Source organism: Stylophora pistillata, chromosome 14, assembly GCF_964205215.1.
Source record: "Stylophora pistillata chromosome 14, jaStyPist1.2, whole genome shotgun sequence".
Taxonomy (NCBI): Eukaryota; Metazoa; Cnidaria; class Anthozoa; order Scleractinia; family Pocilloporidae; genus Stylophora; species Stylophora pistillata.
The window spans coordinates 9682603-9708510 of NC_142532.1; the positions used below are offsets into that span (position 1 = coordinate 9682603).

General features: G+C 44.0%; 2 protein-coding genes and 2 pseudogenes across 2 annotated transcripts; 2 read left to right on the plus strand and 2 right to left on the minus strand.

Annotated features, from left to right (window-relative positions):
* Positions 1 to 1947: 1947 nt before the first annotated feature.
* LOC148716443 (uncharacterized) lies at positions 1948 to 4336 on the plus strand (annotated as a pseudogene).
* LOC148716444 (uncharacterized) lies at positions 4093 to 9755 on the minus strand (annotated as a pseudogene).
* On the plus strand, positions 4463 to 7025 carry LOC148716445 (uncharacterized). Its single transcript, XM_088745775.1, has 2 exons — positions 4463 to 5425; positions 6137 to 7025. The coding sequence occupies exons 1-2, from the start codon at positions 4550 to 4552 to the stop codon at positions 6266 to 6268; spliced, it is 1008 nt and encodes a 335-aa protein (XP_088601901.1). The 5' UTR covers positions 4463 to 4549; the 3' UTR covers positions 6269 to 7025.
* Positions 9756 to 17755: 8000 nt separating the features above from the next.
* LOC111345906 (transposon TX1 uncharacterized 149 kDa protein) lies at positions 17756 to 19494 on the minus strand. Its single transcript, XM_022953198.2, has one exon. The coding sequence runs from the start codon at positions 19455 to 19457 to the stop codon at positions 17769 to 17771; it is 1689 nt and encodes a 562-aa protein (XP_022808933.2). The 5' UTR covers positions 19458 to 19494; the 3' UTR covers positions 17756 to 17768.
* Positions 19495 to 25908: the final 6414 nt, after the last annotated feature.

Here is a 25908-nt window from a genome sequence, read left to right on the forward strand (position 1 = left end):
GACAATCGTATCGTCTGCATAAAGGTCCAACTGAGCACTTGTATACAGGGGCAAATCGTTAATAAACAAAATAAAAAATAAAGGACCTAAAATACTTCCCTGAGGGACCCCATGCAACATCAAAGCTTCGCTTGACTCACTCCCATTTACACGGACAATTTGCTTCCGCTCCGACAAATAAGAGTGACACGGTTGACTATATCGTACAGCCCCAACTTGCGCAACAATAGCTTATGGTCCACCATGTCGAAAGCCTTTCGATAATCGACCAGGACCATGCCGCATACATGATTGTTATCTAAGCCGAACAAAAGCTCGTCAACTAACTTAATTAGAGCAGTCTCGGTACTGTATATCCCACGAAACCCAGACTGTCTAGAATAAAACAAGTTATTATCCATAAGAAAAGCATATAAAGAATTGTGCATATGACGTTCGATTACTTTTGAGACCACTGGTAGCACAGAAATCAGGCGATAATTAGACGGATCACTGGCCGCACCCTGTTTGATTGAAAGCAGTGGGAGAAGAATCGGGTAGCTCGGAAAGCGCTTCGTGTATTAATTTACCATCGTTTACTTACGAAATAAACAAGTACGATTTGTAAAGTTATTTTCCGAAAGAGTCGGAATAAATACATTTTTTCAGGTTAGATTGTTGTTTTTACCCTAAACGTCGTCCAATAAATTTTTTTGCAGCCTACTAATCTATACAATTTCGAAGGAAAATATTCAGATGCTTCACCGTCCCCGAAGGGTCTCCACTCATCGAAGCGTGTACTGTAGCCAATGTAGTGAATTTTCAGTCTCTTGTTGGGTTTGTCAACCTCCGTGACTTCAACATCATACAATTTTGTATCTTTTCTCTGTGAAATGACCCTTTTAACAGGGGTGTATGCTGAGTATTCGTTGCAGAATCGCTTTAGTTCTCTTATCTCTCTCTTTGGCTTGTCCGCCATTTTGAAAATTTGCTCAGGAGGGCATCTGGGTTAGCGGCCGCGCCAGGCTGGAACCGACAAAAACAAATGTCCATCGCAGTGGGGAAACAGTTTGATATGTGGTAGCCATATCCTAGACCACGCTCAATCTACAACTCAGCACACTGCCAATGATTTGTAATATCGATGATTCACTTATTTTCTCGTTCTTGTTATCGTTAGAACATTCCTATGTCCGTGAATTCACAGAATAAATGGATCGCGTATTAGCCTTTTGACCATTTTATCATTCATTATAACAACGATCATCTTTGGCGACTTGGACCCGTGTCATGTGTAAGACTCGGCCCACATTCGCACGCTTTGAATTCTCATGTGACTCCGTAGTGACGTATGACTGATGATAGGATAGAATTCTTAAATTAAACGAGACTTACCTGTAAGTTGAAGTTTGATTGGGATTCTATCTTGTCATCAGTCAGGAACGAAGGAGTCACATGCCCTCCCACGACCCTCGGGGGGGGGGGGGAGGGTCTCCAATTTTTTCCCCTACTCCTTCGTTCCTGTGCATCTATGGGCCGGTTAGTTGGTTTTAAAAAATGGCTAGATAAGTAAGCGCGCGTGCTTCTCCTGTGACTCCTTCGTTCCTGACTGATGACAGGATAGAATCCCAATCAAACTTCAACTTACAGGTAATTCTCGTTTAATTTAAGAAGCATGCGCGCAATTCATAGGTTAAAATCGAAGTTTCCTTTTATTTATGCAAGTACCAAGCCCTGATACAAAAACATTAATGACCGCGAATCGTAATTTTGAAAGCTCTCTGTCGATTCGTTTTCTTGATTCTCAGCACATTCTCTTTTTTCCCATTTTTGCCACGAGTTTTTCCTTTGCCTTCGGCAACTTTGCCCATTATTGTGTCGTCCCCCTCAACGCTTCGCTGAGCGATCGAGATTGAAAAAAGAATGTGTCTGCAATACTTTCCCGAGTTAATTAATTCCAAGATAACAATGCCAGGAGGAAAATTACTTCCCCATCCACTTTCGCTCAAGGATTGGACTCATGACTGTACTGGTGTTCCAGACTTCAGGTTTCCTGATATTTACTATTATCTTGTTGGAAAAGATGGCTGCGATGAAGACTGTTTACGTTCGTACAAAAGTCTCGAGGGTTTTCGCTTGTTTGTAGACGGGCATGTGGAGGATCTGAACTACCACGATTTAAGTGATGACGAGACAGGTAAAAAGGATGGATACTGTTATTTCCAGTTCAAAGTAAAACCTACTGAAAGGTCCAAAACCGAAGATGGAAAAGACTTCTACTGGGGTTTTATCGTTCTTCAATATACTGGAAGCATTTACTCTGCCTACTGTGCTTGCAAGGGCGGGTGAGTCGTGTGTGTGCCATATTTTTTCCTTTTCCTTACAAGCGAATGAACTGATGGTTTTTACTTTTTAATGTTTTATTTGATCTCTGTGCGAATGAACTCAGACTCTTTAAGGTATAAGAGACTAGTGTCCTATTCTTTTGTTTCTTATAATAGTGCTGATGGTGTATGCAGACATACAGCTGCTGCTCTGTTTGATTTGGAAGCAACTATTAGAAGAAATGACTTGGAGACTTGCACGTCAGTTTCTTGCCTTTGGGTGAAACGGAAAAGAATCACAGAAAATGCTGTTCCAATAGAAACTGTTAAATTTCAAAAATCAGAATATGGAAAAATATCTAAGGATTGTCCAAGACCTCATGATTTTAACCCTTTGTGCTCTGATAATCTCTCCCAGTCATTCCAAGAGAAGTTTTATAATACTTTGTTAGAAGCTGCCCCTTCATGTGTAGCTTTGCATGCAGTTTATAACAAAACCCCCAGTCCAGGCTGTGAGCAAGGAAGAACTCTTGGACCAGATCACATCTGCTGACATTGATCATGAGGAAATAGTAGAATATGCAGAGGTGTATTCCCTTAAAGAGTTAGCTGACATATTTGTTGCTCAAAATAATTGTGAAAGTTTGGAAAATCCTACGTATGAGCATTGTAGTAGCTTTTTAGAGTTTCTGCATCATTCTGAGTTTGCAACTGAGGTAATATTTCAGAAAACATTGAGTCAAAGTACAAGTAATTCAGAATTTTGGTTTTCACAGAGGGCAGGGAGGATAACTGTCTCCAATTTTTACAAGGTATGCCACATGAAAGAGACAACCAATTCCAAAAGTACAGTGAAGTTGTTAATGAATTATTGTCCTCTTAGTGAGGACAGCACCCCACATCAGCTTTCTTGGGGTCATGAGAAGGAAGTTGTGGCCATCAAAGAGTATATCAAGAAACATAGAACAAAACATAGGGGTTTGGAGGTTTTTCGAAGTGGCCTTATCGTAGACAAACAGTATCCATATCTGGGAGCTTCTCCAGACAGAATTCAAGTTTGTAAGTGTTGTGCCAAGACACTTTTAGAGGTCAAGAGCATTTTTAGCAAGAGAAATCTACAACCCCATGTTGAAGCAGCTCACTGCCTTGATGTAGTGGCTGGCAAATATTATGTAAAAAAAAGAAACATCTTGGAATTATCAAATGCAAGGACAGCTAGCTTTAGCTAGATTAGAACAGTGTAATCTTATCATTTACACTCTTAAGGGAATCTTAGTGGTACCTGTTAAACTTGACAAAGAACTGTGGGAAAATGGTGGGGAAGCTATCAAAGTTCTTTTTGGAACACATGGTGCCTGAACTCCTCAGTGGAAAGATTCTTGAAGAGGTTACTCACACTTGAGTAACAATTCAAGCTCTGTCTATCATAAAGTCAATTTATACACTTACAAGATGCAAAATAGTCTTAATGACCTGTTTGCAGGCTAGAGAATACACTTGTTTTTTTGCATGTTGTACTGTTTTGAACTCAAGAAATATATGACAGTACTTCAAGATGCATATATTGTAAACGTGACGGAAGTGATTGTGGTATCAGAAGTCTTTTTTTTTTTTGGTAAACTAGTGTTATCTTCTGTGGATTAATTCCAAAAAACATCCTTTCTTTGTGAACTGAACCAACAGTTTTAAGTGGGTTAAGTTAAGGGTAAGATAAATCTGAAAGATTTCTTTGCTTCGTGAAGTTAGTTGTAGTTGTTTCTATGATAAATTGGAAGCATACTGGAGAGTTCTACTTTGTAAGTGGAGGTAGTAGGCTACACAAAGCAGCACAAACTATTAATATTTTATCAGCAAGAGGTACAAGTGGTATAGGCAGATTTCCTTGTAGAGTATGGAAGTCTTTCAGTCTCAATGGCTCTCTCAACATGAATTCTTGCACTGGCAATTGATCTTGTTGTCTTCAGTGACTTTTTGGACAGTTGCTGACCTATTTTGCAAGAAATAAAAAATTAATGATTAATATTGACCTTTCAGTTTTTTGTTAAGTCTTTATTTCAAGTTGAGATTGTCTTTATAATGTGACTCTCTTAAGTTACAAACATCCATGGGAGGAAAGGAAGTACTAATGACTGTTGTGTGCATGGTGGGTAAGTGGGGGAATGTCCTGTAAATAGCAATTGCCTAATTTCATACCGTGAGGTACTGGGTCGAGTGCGGACTTTCGCGGACAAATTTAAAAAAGAAACATGGTGCACGCCGCTACTAAGGAAGAGGCGTCCTCATCAGAAGTTTACAGTTTTGACCTTATAAAAGAACAGATAAAAGAGGAAAATATCAAGTCCCTGGATTGTGATGTCTTATCCAAATTTTGCGCTAAGCTACAGCTTAAAACATCGGGCACAAAAGAAGCCATCATTGAACGGTTGTCCCCACTACAGGACGATGCCTTGATTGAAAAAAGGATAACTTTGATCGATAAGAAGTTCAAGTTTCCGACGTCACTGCCGAGAGAAAGCGTTCCTCGAGCTACAGCAAGATGGAAATTTGACGTTTCACTCTTTCCCAAGATCGGACAAGGTGAAATAGATGCATATCAATCGCATAAGCGCCAGGGGAGAAAAGGGCAGTATAGAAAGGCTTACAGAATGTTCCAGTCTCGAAGAGTTAAGCATATTAAAGCTATACAAGGGGAAGGATTGTCAATATACGTAAAAGCCAGCGTTTTGAAGAGTTTTTCTTCAGACGTAACTCGCACAGTTACAGTGCTTTTTGAGGGAAATAAACCGAAAAGGGCATGTGAATGTCCTGTGGGTGCCTGTGGTCTCTGCTGCCATGCAGTTCTTGTTCTTCTTCAGCTTAAATACTTTACCGAACACAACAACTTTCTTTTGGCTTTGACTTGCACCCAGAAACTCCAAAAGTGGCACTGCCCCAGTACCTCTGACGAGGCAAAAGCAGCATCTCACATTCGGTTGAAGTACTTTCGAAATGTTCGATCAGCAAGGAAAGCCATTTACCACAAGAGATCAACCAAAAAAGTTGAAACACATTCTTCCGAGTCTGTGACTGACATTGACAGGAGTGATTGGTTTACAAGAGATGTAGGTGAAATCAGTCACAAGGTACAAGATAAACTTGAAAGTACTAACATTGACATCTCAAATCATTTTTTCGAGTGCTTGACAAAGTACAAAATAGAATCTGGCTTAAAAAAACATCTTGAATACAGAAATGCTTAAAATCATGCAGGAGCGTGATTATGCCAAGCACTCAGTGTATTATGACGAGACATTACTCATGCCTAGATACAAGGGTAATGCTCAGGACATATGGCACTCAAAGTTAGGGCCCTGTCAACCAGAATCTAATGATGTTCAAGAGAATGCCAGCAAAACAAACTGGTCTCTATTTTCCACTGACAAGTCTGAAGACTTGCTCAGTTTACTTTCTCAAAGTAGTGATGAAATCATATCAGTAAAGCTCTCTAAGTATGAAAAGATTGATGTTATTGGTGGAAGTAACTATGTTGATGTGGTTCAAGGTTCAAGTGAATGGTTTGCAAACAGGATCGGAGTTATAACTGGAAGCAAGTTGCCAACATTACTGGGTATGAATGGGCCCAAGGAGTTTGATGCAGCTTGGTTTTGCATCAACAACAAGCTGGATGAAAGCACTTATCGGCCAAAGAAATTAAAAAATTTTAAGAGGGGACAAATGTATGAAAAAGCAGCATTGGATAACTTTACAGAAGTATCAGGTATGGGGTCAATTATAAATTATCATAAATTAAATGAGGGAGGGTTGATGCCAGATTTTCCCTTTTTTTATTCTAGGTGCCCCAGTCTATAGCTGTGGCTTCTTTAAGCATCCACAAGACCCCCGATACGGAGCAAGCCCAGACGGCATTGGCGAGGCATTTTTTGTTGAAGTTAAAACAAGAGCTGGAAACTCAGAGATGCCACTAGAGAAAATTTCAGGGACTCACTTAGTTCAGACTAACTTCCAAATGGCCTGCACCAATGGTGATATCACATTTTTCCAGTCTTATTTGCCGGAGAAAGACATCTCCCATTTCTTCTATGTAAAAAGAAATGACTTACTAGTAAATGTAGTCAAAGATATTACAGATCACATGCTGCAGAACACAATTTTTACAGATTGGCATTATGATGAACACTCCTATCTTAAGAAATTAGGAGAGCAACTTCTAGGAGGCATTGCAACTTTTGAAAGACTTCGCCCTCTTAGGTCATGGATTAATGGACTTGCTAAAGGAATAAAAAGAGTGTCATTTTGTTGATAGAGGACATACATTTTTTTCCTGAAATGTACTCAACTGTATAGTTTGTAAACTAAACATGTAGATCATAATCCAGATTGTGGCTCCTTTGCATAGCTCTTAATAGTATCACTGAGGGGTTTACAATTAAACTTGGCATGGTAAGTGTTTCTTACTTCTAGTTTTCAGAAGTGAAAAGAAAATGCAATGCGAAATTTTGATCATAGTGGCACTTTAAGTTACCAGGATGTTCAGTTGAAGGTTAAATCTTTCAAATTAGATTTCATGTCCTTTGCACGTCATGGGCATTGGTAGCAGTTTCTCTGAACAAAAGAACATTCATGATATTTAGCCTGGATTGTATCTAATCAGCAATATCAATATTGCATGGCTCAATAAAACAAAACTTGAGACTCTGCAACTTGCTCAGTTGACGGCTTATTTATCTGCTTTACCTTCTGTCTCCTTTGGTCCAATAGGCCTCTTGAAAATATTTACAATGTGTGCAAGTAATTTGTGCACATAGCCAAGGAGATCGATTCTACTGGAAGGCCAGCACGCATTGATAATGGCCCAGTCTCTCATTCTCCCTATGTAGTTTTCATTGTAGATTCTCAGGGTGGCAATATCAAAGTTTTTACTGATCTCTGACTCATCATACTGAGCACCAAACTTTAAAGGTGGTCGGTTATGATGCAAGCCCTTCTAAAGACACATTTCTGTGATACCAAATCCCTTGTCAGTCAGTACAACACCTCCTCACCATATCAAGCACTCCACACTGTTCTGTGATATCATTGTCTGAAATTGTTCCTGGATAGGTATCACTGCATTGTAACAGGGATCCCTGTGGGGTGATCCACACTGCAGTCTTTCCAGTGGTGTGGTTCTTATACTGGCTAAAAGTGATATTATTCACATCAAAGTTTTCGGATGCCAGGATGTTTGTCTCTGTGCAATCGCCAGGACAAGATGTGTCCTCGAATCCTGCATTAATAAACTCAGTTGGAATAAAGGCTTCTGCTTCACCAGGTAATGGAGTCAATCCAATTCTTTCAAAGACCTCAACTAAAAATACCGACCAGGCAACAAACATGCTTGACTGGGTTGAAATACTTGTGTTTGTCATCCATCCCATGATTCCGAGGTGGAGAGAATGTCGTAAAATTGTCATGAACGCCATGAGCTCAGTTTTGGTATCCATTTTTCGGCTGCACAAATCACTAGATTTCAAATCTGGGTTTACCAAACAGCTTAGAAATGGCTCGGTACAGTCAAACAAACAATGAAACTCAACATCAGTTTAGTCCAGTCATATAAAAGCAGTGACCTCTCTTCATAATGTGCTCATATGTAAAACGAGATCTTTCAAATTCAAACTGGAATGACTGAAGTTTTTTTTTGTACTGCATTTGGTCAGTTTTAAGGTCATCCAGTTCATTAACCATCTTAGCCATTTCATTTTCTTTTTCCTTCATCTTCTCCTTCAAAATTAAAAGTTTTCTTTTAAGCTCAGTGTTTTCTTCAGAGATTGTCCTGATTAATTCATCTTTTGGATCTTTAAGATTAAGTTTTTGCAGTTTCCTTCTGGGTTCTTGCAATGTTCTACCCTCATCTAATAAGCATCTTTTGGCAGAGGCAATATTTCTTGGAGGTGTTATGTAGGATGCCAGGGATTCAGCATATGTCTTAGTTGTTGACCTGTCAGGTAGATCCTCTAGAGAAGACCTGAATCCGTTCGACCAATGCTCTGAGCAGATCACCCCTTTTTTCCAGTTTACCTGAAAGAACCAATAAAAAATAACACGCAGCAGTGCGAGTTTACAGGAAAATCTAGGATTCTAGTTAGTCGACCTGAATTTGATTACGAATAAAATCTAAAAACGTTAACTAGTTAAAGTTCTTTAAAATATAAAAGTTTAGTTTTAAGCAGACGATGAATCCAGAGTTAATACAATCAATATAACTTGAGATCAGCTATTTTTATGATTACCTTCTTGTTTTTAAGAATTTTGTCGTAAGTATTTTTGAGGGTTTTCTCCTTTTCCACATCAGACAAGTTGTAGTACTCCAGCGTGCTAGCAACATTTTTTTTGTTCTCCATGAGTTTTTGCATAACGTAGCAGCACAATTCCAGTGCCATTTCGTTTCACTTTGGCGATATTGTGTAGTGAACTTTATATGTGGAAAATCTACTTCAACCCTTGCAGGTTGTTTGCTCCAGTGAGCCGAGCAAAGCACAACGCGTGTCCACTTCACTTCCTCTTTCTTTTTACAGCCAACAACATCAATATATCGATCAATTACTTCCTTTGAAGCCCGTTGCACTTTCGTCATACGGTGATACGATATCTCTGGAGTTCTCCAATTGTTTTTACAATACTTTGAGGCACTTCGTGGCACTTCGTGGCACTTCGTGGCGGACGCCATGTTTGTTTTGAGTTTGTCTGCGAAAGTCCGCACTCGACCCAATACCTCACGGTATGAAATTAGGCAATAACGATTGAGTTACCTTTTTTAGAGAAGGGAGGCATGTTTATGAAGGCCTTTCACTTTGTAAGCAAGTCTCTGATTGCAAATCCTCTGTCAGCCATGATGTGGTCCCCTTCCTCAATCAATTCCAAACTTCCACTCTTTTGGGTGAGTTTGCGGTCACTTGTACTTCCACTCCACAATTTTGACACAAAACTGAAAAATCCTGATGGAGTTATTCCAACTAACGTTTTCATAGTGTTATGGCTCTTATATTCACTCCACGTGGTTCGCTGTGCAGCAGGAGAGGTAGGTTTCTGAATGAATATCTCCGTACAATCAATTATAACCCTAGTGGATGGATAATTTCTAAATGACCTGGGCAAGTTTAGGCGAACGATTTCTTTAGAAGGCCAAATCAACAAAACATCTCTCAAAGTAATCGCAAGAAAGGAGATCCAAGTGGTGAACACCTTACAAACAGAAGATTTAGAGATGGAAAAAGTGTCTGACAGGTGTTGAACAAGTAAAACCAATCGAAGTCTTAACAACGTCAAAATAGATTCTTGCAAGATGGTTAGACTTCTCCTTTTGCCACTCTTTTTTACAGGTCTGTATTGGAAATTTACTTTTTTCCCCTTATTGCTGTCCCAGTGTTTCAGTTTCTCGGCTACAGGTTTCAGTAGATTAAATATCGCCATAAGACAGGCCAAAATGTTGGAAATCCCGTGTAGAATTTCACGGATTCGTCATTTTCCAGTATATCGTCCATGGAAAGTTTTCGTTTCAATGCTGGCTTATCATTGAGTGCGTTTCGAATTCTTTTGTTACGATAGCGCGTGCAGTATGTAGCGCGCGCATGTACACATTGTTCTGTCTTTTAAATTTCGGTGGATTGTAACCGTTATTTCTGGCAGTTGCCTGACGATTGCTTCGCAAGAGGCATGAAACTCAGAGTTGCTGCAAAAGTTCAAATAACCTAAATCTTGAGGTATAATTAACACTTATTCCACGAGCGCGCGTTGGATATGAGATGATGGATAGCCAACGAGGCGCGTAGCGCCGAGTTGGCTATAATCATAACATATCCAACAAGAGCGAGTGGAATAATTGTTTTATTAAAAACGTTAAATTAAGTTATTAAATTTTATCAAATTTTTAGCTCCCTTTTAATTTTTAGCTGACACGTACGCTTGCCCTATTTGTAGATTATGGTATATTGGCTGATATACCATAATAGCTAAGCCAATAAAAAGTCTTGAATTGCATTATCCAATGATCTAGTTTTTAATAATTATATATATATATATATATAAAGTGTGACTTGATTTTCGTAGAACAGTGCTCAATACATAGAAGTAGAGCGAAGTATATATTGTGGGAGGAAAAAGACAAGTAAACTACAAGTTCATCCCTACAAGCCTGTTTCGTGGTCGCCCACTCATCAGTGGATTCCTGATGAGTGGGAGTGTGTATGGAGTTTAACTGATGAGTGGATCAACTTTTGTTGGTGTACGAAACAGGCTGTATTAAAATCCATATGTGCGTCATTTGAGTAGTCCATTTGCTACTGTAATCGCTCCTTCATTGTCGAGCACTGTCATGGATCCTACGTTGCCTATTTCGCTTATATATACATATATATATATATTTATTTATAGGTTATTTCACGGTTGGTGAGCGCGTACGACTTTTATTCACAACGAGTAAATAAAAATCGTACAACGACTACCACGGCACCACGTCTACGAAGAAACAGGCAGCGGAACATTACTTGGTTTAACCCACCATACAACAAGAACGTGGAAACTAACGTCGAAAAATGCTTCCTTGCACTTATTGATAAGCATTTCACAAAAACTAATCCTCTTCACAAAATTTTCAACCGGAACACCCTTAAACTGAGCTTCAGCTGCATGGGCAGCATTAAAACTGTCACATCTAACCACAACCAATCTGAAATCCGGAAACTCGCACGCACTAATGATCGAGCTAGGAAAAGATCCAACCTGTAGAAAACCTGACATATGCCCCATGGATGGAAGCTGTGACATGGAAAGCATAATTTACCAGGCAGAGGTCACCACAGAAACCGCAAAGGAAAAGTACATTGGTCTCTGTGACACCTCTTTTAAAATGCGTTACAGGAATCACTTGTGTTCATTCCGAAACGAACGTTACAGGCATGCTACTGAACTTAGCAAATATATATGGAGTCTTAAAGATAAGGACACTAAGTTTAATATTAAGTGGCGCAAGGTGAAACAAGCTAGTTCGTTTTCCAATGTAGCTAAAAGATGCAATTTGTGTTTGTGGGAAAAATATTTTATCATTTGTAAACCGCAGATGACAAGTTTAAACAAAAGAGATGAGCTGACATCAGGTTGCAGACATGTCAGGAAATTCCTGTTAAAGAACGTAACGTTACGCTAGCGCGTGCAGTATGTTGCGCGCGCATGTACACATTGTTCTGTCTTTTAAATTTCGGTGGATTGTAACCGTTATTTCTGGCAGTTGCCTGACGATTGCTTCGCAAGAGGCATGAAACTCAGAGTTGCTGTAAAATTTCAAGTAACCTAAATTTTGTGGTACAATTATCCATAGCTCTAGCCCTGCTATTGAGCACTTTTTAGTAGATGATGATCTCATTCCGCTTTTTTGGTTATATATATATAACTAACTGCAGACAGTACTGTTTCGGCCTTCTGGGCCTCATCAGTGCAGTGCTAATGCTAGGATGGGGGAGAACCGAGACGGTCACCCCAAACGACCCAACCTTTGTGGTATCGTCTAAGCCATGCCAGAGTGCTCAAACTAGAGTAAACCAGCGAGCATGCGCAATTGCAACGGCAATGACTCATCCTAGATAGAGTGCTCAATTTGGACATGAAAGCAAAGCTTTGTATGCCAAAGAGCTATATCTAACTGCAGACAGTACTTTTTTTTTTTTTAAAAATATAAAAGCCTGGAGACCAGGCGGTTTTATTTCGTCAATGATATCTATTTACAATTCTAATTGATTAAAGTATTCGAATTAAATTATGAGTTACTTAAGTATTTACAGGTCTCCATTAACTAATGACATTTTCTCTTACAGGCGGCACGAACAGCGCACGGGCTATAACAGCCCGGAGTAACCGCCCACCTGTAAGAGCTAACAAAGTTCTATTTACAAGTTTTCTATTTATAAAGTTCTATTTACTATTTACAAAGAGTTTTGTCCCGACCATGTGGGGCGCAAACAGCGCGCGGGCCTGTAGCCCGGAGTAAGGACCCCTCATGGGCGAGGTTTAACAAGTTTTATTATATACAAAGGTTCAGGGGGGAGCAAGAGAGGGAAAGAAGACAGGTTTACCAGCATCGGCCGAACAAAATGCGTTTTTAAGAACTCTGAGTTGGACATCTTTTTTAATTAAGTCGATAATCGCGTTGGAGCTCAAAAGAGAACCTTCGAAGGTAGCTTTATTTCTGGCAAGCCAACACCAATATATGATGGTTGCCTTGAGAAAGTTAGATAAGGATATACTGGTGGTAGATTGGTCTAGGGAAAAGGGGTAATAGATAGAGGTAGGGGAGATAGAGAAGGGGGAGTCGAGTAGAACACGAAAAAGGGGAGAGAAATGGTCCCAGACTTTCACAACTCTGGGACATCCCAAGAAACAGTGTTCAATAGTTTCTGTTTTACCGCAGATCGCGCATTTGTCATTATTGATGTATCCCCAAGACTTTAGGAGATATCTTACGCGGATCATTCTATGGATCAATAGCCAAATTAGATCGTTCTTCTTGTTCTCAATTAGCTTTAGGCGAGACTTGCGCCACACCCAGGCCCAACGATTGATGGGGCGGTCCATAGCAGACGCCCAAAAACCGTAGCCCCGGGGTGCAACGCAGACGGGGTCAAGCAACAAAAGATATAAATTCTTACTGGTGAGTAAATCAGGTAAGGCACCAGTTTTCTGATGCAAGGTACGGAAATTATCTAAACAAAGCCGGTAGTAATTGGAAGGAAGGAAGGAAGAGGGGCCAGAATTTGTGGGAAAAGAAAAACGGGGATCTAGAATAGTTAGCTTATGTCCTAAAAAATATCGAGCTAGGTAATGCCATTTGGATGTGCCAAAGTCATCTCTTAAACTGGAAAAAACAGAAAGGCGCAGGCTAGCGCACTTAGCTTTAAAATTAACGACGTTGAGGCCCCCAGAGGATGGGGGCGCACAACAGCGATCGCGACTTACATTTTCCATTTTTCCTTTCCAGATAAAAGGCCAAATGATCGACTTAAAGCTATCGTGCACCCAACGGGGTGGGGGGATGACTTTAGCAACGTGCCATAAACGGCTTGCGCCTAAAGTGTTTATAATTAAGGTTCTACCGATAAAAGTCAGGTCTCTTTGTTTCCAAAGATTTAGAACCGAACTTAGTTTGTCTAATTTGGCCCGCCAATTGTCGTCGTCGACATTGACGAGGCCGTTTGAGAAGTAAACACCAAGCACTCTCATTTTAGTGACCCATTTGAGGCCATAGGGAGATTCAATTCTAGTTCGCCATTTTCCTAACCACATTGCTTCAGATTTGGACGTGTTCAGTTTAGCGCCAGATCCTTGTTCAAATTTTGATACGACTCGGAGAAGTGAAGAAAGAGATCTTTCGGATTTTAAGATGCAAGTAGCATCGTCAGCGTACTGGGATATTTTATATTGAAGGCCCCCTGCTCCGGGAGCAGGAAACCTTCAATATCTTTACAATTACGGATTTGCGTTGATAATACTTCTGAAACTAGCACATAAAGGAGAGGAGATAATGGGCATCCTTGTCTCACCCCTCTTCTTAAGTGGACAGGGGGGGACAGGGAGCCATTAACAATGATTCTAGAGAAGGCCTTAGAATAAAATAGTTCGACCCACCCACAAAAGGAGGGGCCGAAACCAAATTTACGCAATACTCTCATCATGAATTCGTGGTCAACTCGGTCAAAAGCTTTTTCTTGATCTAAGGAAATGAGAATACCTGGTTCATTAGTTTTGTCAATCATGTCAAGGGCATCACGAAGTAAGGCCAAATTTGAGAAGATAGTGCGGCCGACCACGCCGCACGTTTGGTCTGAATGCACGATGGAGTTCATGACTTTTTTCAATCGTTCAGTGATGATTTTAGATGCTAACTTGTAGTCAGTGTTTAACAAGGAAATTGGGCGCCAATTTTTTGCGAGGCGTCGATCATCTTTTTTGTGGATGAGTCGTAGGAGGCCCTCGTACTGGCTATCCGCGAGGAAGCCAGCAAGAAAGGCCTCGTTCAAAACAGAAAGGAGAGATTCGCTCAAATCGTTCCAAAAACACGAGTAAAATTCTGTTGGGAGACCATCAGAACCGGGTGACTTGCCGGTCTGAAGGCCTTCCAATGCAGTAAGTAATTCTTTATTAGAAAAAGGGCCTTCACATAGATTGCGCTCATAATCAGTCAGTGAAAATTCGAGGTCGTCAATTATTTCAGTTTGAATTCGCATATCAAGAGGATCTTTGGTGAATAAATTCTTGTAGAAATTGGTTAAAATTCTTTCAAGATCATTTTGAGAATTTCTGAGAACACCGTTCTCGTCAAAAAAAGATTCAAAACTATTCATGTCAGCTCGTTTTTTCTCCAGACGGAAGAAATAGCGTGTTGGTTTCTCGCCTTCTTCGAACCATTGTGCTCGGGAGCGGACTTTAGCTCCTTCGGCTTCTTTCGAGATTAGAGAGGACAATTGGCTTTCCAAATCGCTAATTACACCTGGGTTATTTAAGCGATTAGAATGTAAAGCGTTTTTAGCATGGGTTAATTGCTTAGTAATTAGGATTCTTTTGGCATTTGCTGTTCTCTGTTTACTGATACAGTATGAAATACTTGTTTTGCGGATTTCAATTTTTAGAGCATCCCACCATTCGCGAAGGGAGGCGAATTCGGGGATTTTAAGCTTAAAGTTGTTAATCGATTTTGACATAATGTTTTTAAATTCTACATCTGAGAGTAAAGAGCTGTTGAACTTCCAAATTCCAGGACCGTGATTAGAAGGGTTAGTCGTTAGTTCAATTTTTACAAAGTCATGATCGGATAGGTCGTATACGCATGGAAGAATTTTACATTTCGTTACTAGGGTTAAGCCTTTAGCGACGAGAAAGCGGTCAATTCTAGATGCCTGGGTATGGTCTTTGTTAGACCAGGTGAAAGTTACTTTGCGCGGGTTGTTTTTGCGCCAAATGTCTGTAAGTGAGAAGTCAGCACAAAGGGATCGGAGAAGTTTTTGATCAGACAATAGGATGGCGGAACAATTTAATTTATCTAGGACATTGTCTACACAATTAAAGTCTCCCCCGATCACTAGATCCCCTTGGGGGAGAAAGTAATTGTGCAGACAAGAGAAAAAACTTTTACGATCCGAAATAGTATTGGGAGAGTAAATGTTTACTAAATTTAGTTTAGAATTATAGTAGTCAATGAGTAAGCTCAATATTCTTCCTTCGGAATCGGTCAAAAAACGGATAATTTTGCCTGGGAAGTTTAGAGAAAAGAGGATGGCAACACCGGCAGACCTGCCAGTCCCGAAGGACCACAGACATTTGCCGCGCCAGAGTATTTCGAATTCCTCCGCTTGTTTTTTGCATGAGACATGTGTTTCTTGTAAAAGGATTATGTCACAGTTTGAATAATTTAATTCTTGAATAATTTTTCGACTTTTACTGGAGGACCCGAGTCCTCGCACATTTAGAGAAATTATTTTAAGCTTACTCATTGAATATAAATAAAAAATTAATATCTGTACCGCCTTCTCCTAGGTTTAGCTCTCTCCCATCCATCATCATCAGTTTCGGAGCCAGAGTAGTCACGACGGGAAGATCTATCGCGGTCATCGCGGCCGCGATAATAATCTCGATCGTTTCTATCTCTCTCTCTTCTGTCGTCTCTCCGGTCATCTCTTCGTTCTTCTCGATCGTCCCTCCCTCGCTCGTCTCTTCGTTCTCTTGGTCGTTCTCTTCTACCTTCGTCGCGTTGTTGTTCTCGTTGTTTCTCTTGATCTTGTTGTTTCTGTTGTTCTTGCTGTTTCTGCTTTTCTAGTAATTTCTGTTGTTCTTCTTGTTGTCGCTGTTGTTCTCTCTGTTGTTGTAGTTTTTTCTGCCTTTCTTCTCTTTCCTTGGCGCGCTGGGCTCGCTCTTGTTTCTTTTCCTCTTCAGTTTTAGGTGGCGTTGGCTCACTATCGACGTTCGCGCTGAAGAGCAGGAAGGGGCATTGAGGCATGGAATGGTTGTCCGCTAAACAAACGGAACATCTTGGCGAGTCTTTACATTCTTGAGCTCGATGCCCAGGGCATTCACAATTAAAACAACGGACTGCAGAGCAGTCTTTGGCCATGTGGTCAGTAGCTCCACAATTCCGGCAAGCTTTTGGCTGATTTGGGTAGCATATTTTAATAGGTTCACCAGCTATGTTGATGTTGGCAGGGATAGTTCGATGTAGCGCCATTCGAGCCGTTCTTACTCCATTCTCGATATGTTGTGCAATTTTGTCGCGCCGAAATGAAAGGACACGACCGTAGTGGCTGAGTCGGCCAATCACGGCAGTGTCGGGTAGTTCAGCGGGGGCTTCATGGATCTTGACGAGGACCAAACGATTTTCGCAGTCGCCCAAGAACACTTTGAGACCGGCAATCACGACAAAAGGTGTTTCAAGAGCGGCTTCTTTAGCTGCACGGCTCTTAAAAGTCACGATCCAAGATCTATTGGACGCCTTTCTCTGGATTCCGGTGATAGCGTCAATATCGATTTCTGCCGCGTCAAAAGCTTCGAGAATTATTTGCGATGTGACGATTGTATCAACGCTAAAATAAATAGAGCGATCCTTCGTGATTTTACTTTGACTAGGAGCATTCAAAAAAGGCACGGCCTTAAATTTCACACCCTTATTTTCCAGATTTTTCAGTACCTCAGGGATTTCGATTTCCACGTCTGCGTCCCAGGACTGTGAACCTTCTACCACGCTTGCGTCTACGACGTCTCCTGGATTCGCTGTCGAGTTATCGGTAGTAAACTGGCTGATATTTTCACTTTCCTGGCTGTCCATGTTGACCAATTGCTGCAAAAGCAAGAAAAATAAACTTTTCATAAGCCTTTTAACTCAAGAGGCCGAGAAGCTTTTTACTGTTTCGGCCTTCTGGGCCTCATCAGTGCAGTTTTTTTTATGTTTAAGGCGGACGGCCAGGCTCCCGTGAGGGCGGTGCAATGCCTGCCGACCTAAATGTCTAATCCAAACCCGCCGCCAGAGTGCAAGGGCTTGAGGGTTGGGACCGCCATAAACGGAGGGCCCACCAGGACGCCAAACTCGCTGGGGGATCGAACCCCACCTCCCAGGTTAATCACACACTTTCAAAGATTAAACTCCCATGCTCAGATTAGTGATAATGGTTAGTCAAAGCACCAAAATACCACACTCACGCATACCCGCTGACACACTTACCTACCACAGTAGGGACAAAAGCAAACAAAAACATGGACAAAACATGAATAGAACAGAACCACTGTGCAGTACACCAATGAAGGAGACCCAGCACAAGTGGCTACATGACAGACACAACAGGACTGAAACGGAACAAAACCCCTGTGCAGTACACCAATGAAGGAGACCCAGCACAAAAGGCAACATGACGGACACAGGAACACACGGGGGACGGGGGAGAAGGGGGAGAACTAAAGATTGAAGACCAGAGAGTTGCCTGAGACAGAAGCAATAACGCCACGAGCGCACCACTGTCTGTGGAAGAAGCGACGACGTCTGCTAGATTTGCACCGCCTGAAGGCTAGAGGTAGGTAAAACTTCAAGCGGGCTTTAATGGACGCAATCACCGCAACGGCACCAGGACGAACATTACGGAACCGGTAATCGTTCCTACACAACCAAATACAGTACTTAGAAACATTAAGAAGGTAGACGAAACCCCAAGGGACAGAAATCAATTCACTCGTCTTAAACCCGAAAAGAACATGACGTAAAAGAATGACAGGACTCATAGGGGAGAAAACGAACAACAAAGACTGGACCCAGGAGAGAACACTCTGAGCAAGCGGACAATAGTAAAACAGATGCTCAAGTGACTCAACCTGGGGACCGCAAAAACAGAACGGAGAAACCGACAAACCAAAAAGAGAGAGGCGCCGAGCGGTGTACAGAACGCCATGCGCAATCTTCCAGTTAAGGTCGGTGACACGACGATCCAGGTCGAACATAGACAGGGTACGCCACGTGGCAGGCCAATCAAGATTAGGGAATTGAAGTTCATACTTGTACACACAACGGGGCTGGACCATGTTCTCAGAAAGGAGATACAAATAGCATGACTTAGAAGACATGCTGACAACAGGGGAACAGACCAAAGGAGACGAAGAAGCATAAACAAGGCAATCCCTGGACGTGGCAAAAGACCCATCAAGTTTCCGCCACGCTAGGATCAGAGACTGGTAGAATGGTGGCAAGGCTCTAGAGTCAACAGAAAAAGGGCGGGAAAACGCAACGAGAGGAGAGACACCAAGGACAGACTGAAACCAAAACGACATCAGTGAGACCCAACTGGAGGGAGAGGAGGCAAACCTCCTCACCCATTGACCCAGAAGAGCCCACACCTTGAAGCGAACACTGACCACTGAAAAACCACCAAAAAGAGCTGGCTGCACTACTGCAGCGCGGGCGACGAGCTCCCGCTTGCCAGACCAAAAGAATGAAAACACAAGTCGAGTAAGCTCCGTCTCCACCCAAGCCGGCATGTGGATGAGTGACGCCACATACCAGACCCGGGAGAGGGCGAGAGCATTAATAACGAGAGCCTTGCCGCGAAAGGTCAGAACACGTGAACGCCAGGATTTGAGAACATGGTCCACCGCAGAAATGCGCGGGCGCCAATTATCCTCTTCTAGGTTACCAGGACCGATAAACACTCCAAGGACCTTGAGTTTCGAAGGTGTCCAATCGAAAGGGACGGGGGAGTCCGTACGGCCCCGCCAGCCGCCCAACCAAAGGCCCTTGGACTTTCCGAAATTGATCTTTGACCCGGACGCCCGCTCATACTGATGATAAACTTCCAGAGCAGCTTTGATCCCATCGTCGGATGTTAAAATTAACGACGTGTCGTCAGCATACTGAGATATGGGGGAAAGTGGGGGACACCCCGGGAGGGAAAGGCCAACGATACGGGGGTTGGAGCGAATACTACAGGCAAGGACCTCCGAAACCAAAACGTACAACAGAGGAGACAGGGGACACCCCTGCCGGACACCTCGCGAGAGACCGAAAAACGGTGTCAGATGACCATTTACATTAATGGCACTTTGGACCTGCCTGTAGAACAAGTCTACCCAAGCAATGAATTGGGGGCCGAAACCCATGGTGACAAGGGTAGATCGCAGAAAGCCCCAATCCACCCGGTCGAAGGCCTTTTCTTGGTCAAGGGATAAGATTGCAACCGCGGTGCCCGTAGACTCCGCATAACTCACAACATCACGGAGAAAGGTGACATTCTCCCCTATGAACCGACCCGGCACTCCACACGTCTGGTCCCGGTGCACGACCAGGTGAATGACACGGAGGAGCCGGCCAGCAATGGTTCGTGATGCCAGTTTATAGTCGACATTCAACAGCGAAATGGGACGCCAATTCTTTGGATCAAGACGATCCCCCTTTTTAAAAGACAACTAGATCACACCTCTACGCTGAGAGAGAGACAAAGAACCGGAGGAAAAACAGTCGTTAAGAACAGCTACGAGATCAGCACCGACTACGTCCCAGAAACGAAGATAGAACTCCGCTGGAAGGCCATCCAGTCCAGGAGCCTTGTTCCGCTTCATGCCCTTGAGAGCCTCATAGACCTCGAGGGGGGTGAGGAGGCCCTCACAACTATCAGCCCGATCTCGCGGAAGGACAGAAGACAGATTACCCAAAAGAGAAGATTGGATCAAAGTGTCAGTAGGAGAAGCCGTATATAAGTCGGAATAGAAAGAGCCGAGAGTGGCACACAAAGCAACAGAAGAAGAAACAATAGAGCCACCGGGCTCTCTCAGCGCAGAGATGCGGCGGTCGGCAGACCGCTTCTTTTCCAGGCGGAAGAAATAGGCCGAGGAGGACTCACCCTCCTCGACCCACTTAACTCTTGATCGCACTTGAGCACCCTTGGCAACGTAGGTGTCCATAGCTGCCAGATCCGCCAGCGCAGATTGGTAAGGGCCCGCGCAGGAGGTCATGCCAGCATCCAGTTTGGCCCGAAGATGATCGATCAAGCGAACGAGGGCAGCCCTCGATGCAGATGTTTGAGATGACTTTTTGCGACAGTACCTGATGGTAAGGCCTTTTATCCGTCCTTTCCCGCGGTCCCACCATTTGGCGAGAGAGGGGAAGCCAGGAAGGGTACGACGCCACGAAATCCACTCTTCCCTAACGAGCTGGCAATATTCCGGGTCATCTAACATGGATATGTTCAGTTTCCAGTAGCCTGGCCCAGGTGGGACGACGTCGGGAACAGAGACAGACAGCACTACGGCACTGTGGTCCAAAAAGGGGCAGCAGTACATAGCGCAAGAGGACACCGATGGGAGCCAGGCAAAGGGCACCCCAAACAGATCAATGCGCGACGCCAAACTGCCATCCCACCTGGTCCAGGTGAAACCCGAGGAGGAGGGATGGAGGTAACGCCACACATCCATAACACAACATGCCTCGAAAAGCTGGGCCAGCGAAGAGGAACTGTCTCTGTATGAACTTGCAGGTTCAGAACCACGCCGGTCAAGGGCTCGGTCAAAGACGGCGTTGAAATCCCCAGTAAGCACAGTAGGGACAGATGGATCGACTTTTGAATGGAGGTCATCAAGGAATTTATTCCGCGCAGGGTTGCAGTTAGGGGCATAGACGCAGACCACACGGAAGACTTTGCCAAAGAGAGAGAATTCACATTGCAGATAACGACCATCGGCAGACCAGGAGTTTAGAAGAGATAAAGAAGAACGATAGAGAATAACACAACCACACGAGTGAACAGAACCAGGAGCCAACACAGACGAAAAGCCGGACGATGAAAACCACAAAGAACACTCAGCCAGAGTGACACAATGAGTTTCTTGCAGGCAGACAACATCAACCTTCACGGGGAGGGAACGCAACCACTGCAGAAAGCCAAACCTTTTAGACTGGTCCCGCAGACCATTACAGTTTAAGGTAAGGATGGAAAGAGCCATCACTGCGCACAACAGGGAAGCCATCATGCTTAGGTCTTCTTCTTACCGCCCGAGGACCTCTTGCCAGCCTTACCCAATGCTGCTGCAGATGGTTTTGCAAGCTTCTTACGCCGGGACAAAGCCGACGTAGCCGGAGGTTCTGGATCCGGGTCTTGGGGGGTTGACTCAGAACCAGCGTCCGATGCAGGCCTCTTACGAGTAGCCATGGCCGGAGCTGTATCCATTTCGGAAAGCTCGTCGGCCAGGGCCAAAGAGCTAACATTATTCTTACTGGTACCTTTACCACTAGTAGAGCCTTTTTTGGCATTCTCATCCTCTTTACTATTTACTTTAGCAGGGACCACACTTGCAGTTTCCCCTTTACTAGATAAATTATCAGTAGCGCTACCGTGATTAACGTTAACTACACTAATTGAATTAGGGGCACTGTCAGTACCACCATTTACTTCATTACTAGACACTAGTTCACTATCATTATTTTCAGTTGACCCAGAAGGGGTCTTACCCGAGGCGTCTGCCCCTCTAGTTTGCTCATCATTCGGAGCCTCACTATTTCCTTTACAATTACTGACATTACTCTCTGATCCAGTCCGAGGAGAAAGATCAGTATTAGCGCTGGCATTGGTTAGATACTCAGCGAACTCAACCTCTTGTGGGGCACTATCAGCAAGTTGTCTAACAAAACTATTAGCTGCAACAGACAGCATTTGGACTGCCTGGGTAACATAAGCCTCATCCTCAAAGAGAGGAGCACCCGACACCGAGGCCTGGGTACTAGCCGCTATCCCATCGGCCACAGGGTCACCACTGGCTGGGGGGACGACAGGAATCTGTGCCTGTACCAGTTGGCCGCTGGAGTCCAAAACAGGGGTGCCCAATTCCATGCCTGACACCTGGGAGGCCGCTTCACCCACCAAGGGTTCGGCTTCACTATCACCATCGACAGCGTCTTCGCACTCGATATCACCAGCCGCCTCAGCAGCATCGCCCTCATCAATGTCACCCCCATCATCGCCAGCCTCTTCCTCCCCACCTGCGCTACCAACCGGGGCCCCAGGGGCCACCGGGGGGGCCTGGGGAAGGATCCATGCAGATGTACACTCCCTAGCAAAATGCCCCGCCTTGTGGCAGCGGCGGCACTTACCCTTATCAGGGCACTGTTTTGCCGCGTGTCCAACTTGTCTACAAATATCGCATCGCAAAGGCTGGTCACGGTACCACACCTTGCAGCGAATACCCCCGATGGAAATGAAACGAGGGATTTCCTTTTTGACAACCATTTTGACAAGACGGCAGCCAGTAGAGACTGACGGCTTGCCAGGCCACATTTGATGGCGGACAGACTTGATCTCACCATAGCTTGAAAGCGCGTTCTTAACTGATTCCACTGGGCCCTCATAAGGAAACCAGTGGACGACGACCATACTAACTTGAGGGGGTGGTGGGGGGGGAGAAATGACCTCACATTCGACCCCATTAAGAACCACCGACCCACATTCCTGATAGTGGAACATAGCTAACGCACCCTTTTCATCATCAAAAGTCACCCTGGCAATAAAACCGGGGCACTGCTGGATAGACACAACTTTAGCAACATGCCCAGTTTTCTCTTGGAAGTGGGCATCTATATAATTAATTATTTGTGTGGAACTTGTCCCATTAGGGAACAAATTACAACGTATGTCAATGGTTCTTTGGAAACCAACCATAATTAAGATTTTGTAGTGCCCAGAACTCAACAAGAAACGTGAGTTCGGCCCCACGCAACACAGCCCAAAACTGGATGGGCGACCGAAAAATTTTTTTCCGCCGAAAACACACCGGAAAAATCGGAAAACGCCGAACACCCGGAAACCACGGTCGAAAAAGGCCGAAGAAAGGACCGAAAAAACCCTCCGAAATCGGCACGAAGCCGGAAATCGGCAGGGTTGCCGAAGAAGTCCGAAAAACGCCGAAAGATATAAAAAGGCGAAAGAGGACTAAAATCGACCAAAAGACAAATACTCACAAGAGTCCGTGCCCCAAGAGTGATCCTGCGCAGAATCCCAAAGTAGAGTGAATACTGTGGAGGTGAAGGAGTAAATCCTGGGCCTCATCAGTGCAGTTTTTTTTTTATGTTTAAGGTGGACGGCCGGGCCCCGATGAAGGGAGGTGCAATCCCGCCGACCTACATGTCTAATCCCAACCCATTGGCTTACGTGCAATGCCTTAGGGAAGGGGACCACCAAAAACGAGGGTCACCAGACGCCAAACTCGCTGGGGAATCGAACCCCACCTCACTTAAAAATTAACACACACACACCCAGAAATTAAACACACCCGCTCAAAACTTAACTAATTTTTCTTTTAGTTTTTCTTATTAAGCCTAAGTTAATTTTATATTTTATTTTGGTTCTTTAGATTTTTTAAGTGACCGGTAAAGCCTAAAGGCAGTAGCAACTTCACGCTGTTCAAAAACATATCTCGGATCAGAGTACCAAACGGAAATATCTTTACCAGCAGGAGCAGGCAGGTGATGTAACACCGCAATCTCGGCCAAAAAAACGCGTTCCTCAGATGGAGAAGAGCGAAGCAGCGGGTCCTTTAAGAAAGCAGCGGAAAGTTCTGAAGGAGTAACAGCAATAGGCTTGGCTGCAGCAGCAGAATCAGTGGGTGGGGCCTGTTGGGTCCTCTTGACAGTGTTATTAGCAGAAGTGGGAGCTGGGGAGGCTGAACGCTTCCGAGAAGCAGAGCTCGTCTCTCCGACATCCATATCAGAAACAGGGTTAGCAAAACCCTGTGTTGCCGGTACACAATCATTTAGTGGTTCTTCACCCTCGTTTAAAGAGGTGAAGCGATCTTCACTCGCCTCAGTTGAGAGCGAGCAGGCTTCATCAGCACTGTCAGCAGGCGGCTCTTCAGGCATAGAGGATGGCTCGACATCGTCTGTGACGGTGGCCTTACAATCTCTAGCAAAATGACCTTGCTGTGAACACCTAAAACACTTGCCCTTGGAAGGGCAACTCGCAGCCTTATGGCCTATTTTACGGCACACAGTGCACTGCAGGGGTTGCCCCCTGTACCAAACCCTACAACGTATACCTCTAATACCAATGAAGGGTGGAATAACTTTCTGAACCACCATCTGAATAATTCTAGACCCAGTAAAGACCGAGGGTCTACCCGACCAAGACTGATGACGGACAGACTTGACGATGCCAAAAGCAGACAACGCAGTACGTATCGCTTCATTGGAGCCCTCAAAAGGGAACCAAGACAAAACCACAGTGGTAAGTTGAGGTGGGGGAGGAGGAGGTGTAACCACCCTACACTCCACCTCGCCTAACTTAACCACGCCCAATTCTTCAAAAAAAAGCTTGGCCACATCAGCTGCAAAAGTAACCCTGGCAACGCGACCAGGGCACGCCTGCACTGCCTCCACAACATGATCAGACTCACGATCAAAATACTCGAGGAGTAACTTTCCTGCCTCAGGAAAAAGCATCCCCTCGGGGAGCCCCTTGCAGTCCACATCGATTGTCCTACTAAAGGAAACAATCATCCTGAAGTTCGGCCCCAACCCAATGAACAAGCAAAGGAATGGGTGACCAAACCAAAAGCGAAAAAGGAAAAAGCCTGACCGAGAGGAAAAGATCACAAGTTTTCCCTCCCGGCAGGTACTCACTTAACTGATACTAGACCTCACCAAAACCAAGCACACCACAAACCAAACTCCCAACCACTAGGGAAAGGAGCGAACACTTACCAACAAGCAAAAGTCGAGTCAGTGCAGTTTTTTTTATGTTTAAGGTGGACGGCCGGGCCCCGATGAAGGGAGGTGTAATCCCGCCGACCTACATGTCTAATCCCAACCCATTGGCTTACGTGCAATGCCTTAGGGAAGGGGACCACCAGAAACGAGGGCCACCAGACGCCAAACTCGCTGGGGAATCGAACCCCACCTCACTTAAAAATTAACACTCTCACACCCAAAAATTAAACACACCCACTCATTACTTAACTAATTATTTTCTTTTGTTTTTCTTTTTATGACCTTAATTAATTACTTTGGGAACTTTTTGTTGAAAAATTTTATAGCAGTCTTAAAGTCCTCATCTTTCAAACCAATAAAGCGGGGATCTGAAGTCCAACGGCAAAAACGTTTTCGCTGATCAGGCGGTTTACGATAATCAACCGCAATCTCCCACAGGATTGTACGGTGGTCTGCAGAACAGGCTGCCAATTCCGGAACTTCAAGGAAAACATCCGGGCCACTATTGCGGATATCGCTCATGGGTGAAACCGCAGCACTTTTAGACGGGGCCTGTTGAGTCCTCTTAACTGAAACGGGAGCAGAGGAAGCAGGGCGTTTCCGGGAAACAGTGGTCCAGGGACCACTTTCACCAGCCATGTCAGAGTCAGCAGGGTTAGCAAAGCCCTCGGTTGCTGGTATAATAACCTCATTTCCAGTCGCCTCACAAGAGGCGAACCGGTCTTCGCTTGCATCTGAGTCTGGAGATGAACCAACTTCATCTTCAGAGTCTTCAATAACAGTGTCGGGGGTCTCTTCTTCGGCGGGAGTGATCTCCGCTGGAGGAACAGCCACGGGATCAGCTACAGGCTCGATAGCCGC